At 34.6% G+C, this 4,095-nt stretch overlaps 1 protein-coding gene across 1 annotated transcript; it reads right to left on the reverse strand.

Moving 5' to 3' along the window:
* Nucleotides 1-1,381: 1,381 nt before the first annotated feature.
* On the reverse strand, nucleotides 1,382-3,943 carry LOC105695457 (the record flags this gene model as incomplete). The annotated part of the gene is given in 5 exon segments (XM_023433132.1): nucleotides 1,382-1,660; nucleotides 1,747-1,892; nucleotides 1,977-2,152; nucleotides 2,985-3,146; nucleotides 3,640-3,943. Coding segments are annotated over 5 exon segments (886 nt in total), but the record flags the coding sequence as incomplete, so codon positions are not given.
* Nucleotides 3,944-4,095: the final 152 nt, after the last annotated feature.

Genomic DNA, 4,095 nt, shown 5'->3' on the forward strand with positions numbered 1-4,095 from the left:
TAAACGTCACTAGGACATTGCGAATTTCAGTCGTTGGAACGTGAAAGGAACAAAACAATGAAAGTGGGTACATTTCAATGAGCTACATGTATCGCGAGAGGACGAGAAAAGGACGGAGGTGAATGAAGAAAAGAAAAATTACGAACAGTGAGGATTGCGAGACAAATAATGAAGAAAAAAAAAATCGCGTAACGACAGTGCACAGGAATGTATAATCGGTGGTGATAACGGTGGTGACAAATGAAAAAAGGTGAATCAGGCACGGGAGGATATCGTTGATATATCGACTCCTGCATTTCAGTCGCCAAAGACTGTAAATCGTGACTACCCTCGCTTCGACTTTCCCAGGTCTCACTAAGACATTTGGTACGCGAACAGTGAGCTCTTAGCTTTAAGATACTCTTAGCTTAGGTTGTCATTAGATTAGAGGTCCTGTACACGGTCGTAGCATCCGACGCCGGCGGTTTTCCTCGTGGGGTTTATCACTCGTTAAATTGTCGACATAACCAACTCGAAACACGAAGTTAAAGCAGATTTCATAAAACATAACAGAGACGTTGCAATATTTCAGAAATCGTTCAAAATGTGGTCTACACGTGTATGTCCGATTAAAGATTAATTGAGGAAGTTGACTGAATTGTTGTACATAATTTCATTTGAGTCCATGTGGTTTAAAGTAATTTCGATTGTAAATTATCAGAATGTCCGAAGATCTCGTTTAGAATTCAGGGAATTCAGAAATACTGCCCGAATCGCTTGCCAACTGCCTGAAAGTCTCGATATGCATTCTCGATGTAACGTGGACTTGACGAACGACAAACCCTTCGAATCTTGTCTGCGCGTTCATTAGCGAAAGTTGAAGCCGCTTTACGATAACGTTTTACAGCAAAACGGAAACAATGGAGTGTGGTAGGATTTAAAGGAGTAAAATGATAACAATAATTATCTTAGGTAACCTCTGAACCCTTTCAGAACGGTGTTAGCTAGTCGCGAAATTGTCACTTCTCCGCAGCAACTATGAAGGCTGTCGCGCGAAAAGGCGATCAAACCAAAACGTAGTATTAGCCCGTGGATGGAGCATGCCAAATTCGCCAGCTACGTTTCTCCTCTCGAGTAATCTTGCACTTTCTTTTTTCTACGAATCGGCAAGTATCGATCGATTCCAGTTGATCCAATGGAAAACCGGACAAAGGAATGCAATGTAAATTATAAATGATTACTTAATAAAAAGAGAATCTTGTTTCTTGTTATTTCTGGTATATACACATTAGACGTTTTTCTTACACGCAAAGGCATTTATTTTATACCATTGCTCGATTGACTAATATCAGTTCATTTATGCCATAGACTGTAATGTACAAATTACAAAGGCGTCCTTTCAGTTGCGACTGCGACATTATTCGGGAATATAGAATGTTTATGAAATAACAACACATTGAACAATTTCTGGAGACAATGAAATGGTGTATTTCTTTCATACTAAGACGGTTTTGCATTTATATGTAATCATTATGTCACTAGCAGCAAACCGATGTCAAAAACTTTTAATATGTCGTTTTTGTTTAGGTGTTCTCCCATACGGTTTCCGTGAGAATGGCTATGTTGTCAAGACCCCTCATTGGAGCGTATTCCAAAGTCCACATTAAATTCGTAAAAACCACTGCAACCAATTTCAAGTTCCATTACTTCGGTGTAAAAATTATAAAAAATCTAACACGTTGTTCAAACTAGTTGAGATTAACTTACACATTTCGCCCTGATGAAGGTCTGCAATCAGTTCGGAACACGAACTATTACATGGATTAATTGGAGTTAATCTGAGCTGCGTAGCACCTCGTAATTGCGCAAGGGCTATGAGACCTGAATCCAGCTCTACCTTTTTATAACTCGGACTGTTATAATCAGAAGACATTAATACCCAATTGAAATGAGCCGGCGAAACAGTACTGGACAGAAAGTAGGGCCTTTGATAATACTTTCGAAGAACCTTTACGGCATTGATGTCGCAGTTCTGCCAATGCACAAACCACTTGGCCACTTCAGGAGAATGCACTCGACGTAAAAAGGCTGCCAAATCGGACGAACCCGTCCGCAAATTTGAAGTCAGAGCGCAAGGTACTGTTTCCATTAAACGCTCGTTTTCCAAATAGAGCTATGAAAGAAACAAGAAAAATATATAAGTTTGATTATTCAAATTGATTATAAAAATTAATGGGAATTAAATTGTTATTCAAATTATGACATTTCGTCATTTCGTTACACGTACCGCGTATACAGACAGTGCATAATGTCCAAGTTACAAGCATAGGATTTGAAAGTGGCTGAAGTTCAAAATTGACCATGAATTACGAAAAAACTGCAATTAAATAAAAGGTAAACAAGAAGATTTTGAAAATTGACATGTAAATGTTCAAGTGTAAGGAATATGTCCAAAAGCACTTCCCATTACAATAGTTCGAAGATGTTATTTCTGTTCCTAGCCTTCAATACCATTTTTCTGTGAATTTCTTTATGTATTTCTAATAAATGTACATTTCAAAATTATTAATTTGACCTTTAGACTAGTGTTGTATTCTATCCGAGATATCAAAAAAATCTTTAAAAATTAAGACTTATAAGATCTCATATAATATATAACAAGGGTGTCCAAATACTTTGGTATTCCAATATTTTCTCTTCAACGACTTTTACAAAATATCAAGAAAATAACATTCTATTAGGATTCCTAAAATTTAGATACATTCATATCTTGTGATTTTATTCAATATTTATAGTCCATATATATTTGGTAATCACTTAATTTGACTATACATCTCTGATAGCCATTATACTCTGCAGAAAAAAACTGCATAAGACTTTTGCATTCTATCTCAGAGTGTCAGTTGCTTTTATTTTTTTATACACCTACCTCCCCAAATCCTATACTCTTACTAACTGTTAACTAAATCAGATGAGTGATATTATCAAATGATCATTTTACTCACATGAGTGATATTGTCAAACCAAAAATAGTCGGTGTTCATAACTGTCCAGGAATCCATTGCGTCGGTAATGATAGCAGGAGCATCACGACTGAGATAATTGTCAACCAATTGTCGAAAACGCACATCCGATAGGCGATCAATTGTTTCTAATGCTTCACATGTCTGCACAATAAAAGTTACTTAAATATTATTATTGGATTGTTGAGTTAATTTTTTACAGTTGAATGAGATAAATTCAAAAACATTTGTCTTAACAAAAAAATTAAGTTAAATACAATAGTATATTATGATTTTTCGTAAATCTTAATGGTGACAAAATTGTACATTAATTTTGTTGTTTAATAAATATAAATTTTTCTAAAGTTAACTCATCCAAGTGTAAAAAAATTAATTCAACACAATATTTAAACCCAACGACTTAAATTTTTCACAGCTAATGTATACTCTTTTGAACAAACTATAAAAAATTTAATGTAAGAAAATGTGATATGAAAACTCCTTACTTTTAGAATGGAGAAATTGTCATGATTCATATTTAAACACTTGTACAAAGACACTAAATATGTAATGTAAAATAAGTAGTAATGCTCTTATTATGTTATTGAATTACATGAAGAAATAAAATTATATAAGAAGAAAAAGGTCAATACCATACCACACAATCTTCTTCGGTAATGGTATAGTCATTATAGAATGGATTATTGCTCATACAGCTTTCATAGTATAAAGGCTGCCAATTCCATAGTGGCAGAAATTTAATAATCATTAATCTCCCAATAGCAGAGAAGTGTGCTCCAACAAAATCCAGCTGAGCGGCCAAACAAGCTATGGTTCCAAGCACGATCAAAATTAATGTCACCCGAAATACTAATTGTAGCCATGAACGACGCATGGCAGCCACCAATGGCTGACAAATAATATCCATTTCTTCTTCTGTAAAGCCAGCTTGTTGACAGTACCTGTAATTTTAATGATTATCTCTATCAGAAGATTAAGGATATGTAAAGTAATATTAACATGTTTTGATACTTTTTGTCACAAAACGTACTAAAAAAATTTCTATGAAAATTAAATGTACATTGTATTTAAATTTCATATAAATGAATTAGCA

Source organism: Orussus abietinus, unplaced genomic scaffold, assembly GCF_000612105.2.
Source record: "Orussus abietinus isolate OABI.00-Male unplaced genomic scaffold, Oabi_2.0 scaffold579, whole genome shotgun sequence".
Taxonomy (NCBI): domain Eukaryota; kingdom Metazoa; phylum Arthropoda; class Insecta; order Hymenoptera; family Orussidae; genus Orussus; species Orussus abietinus.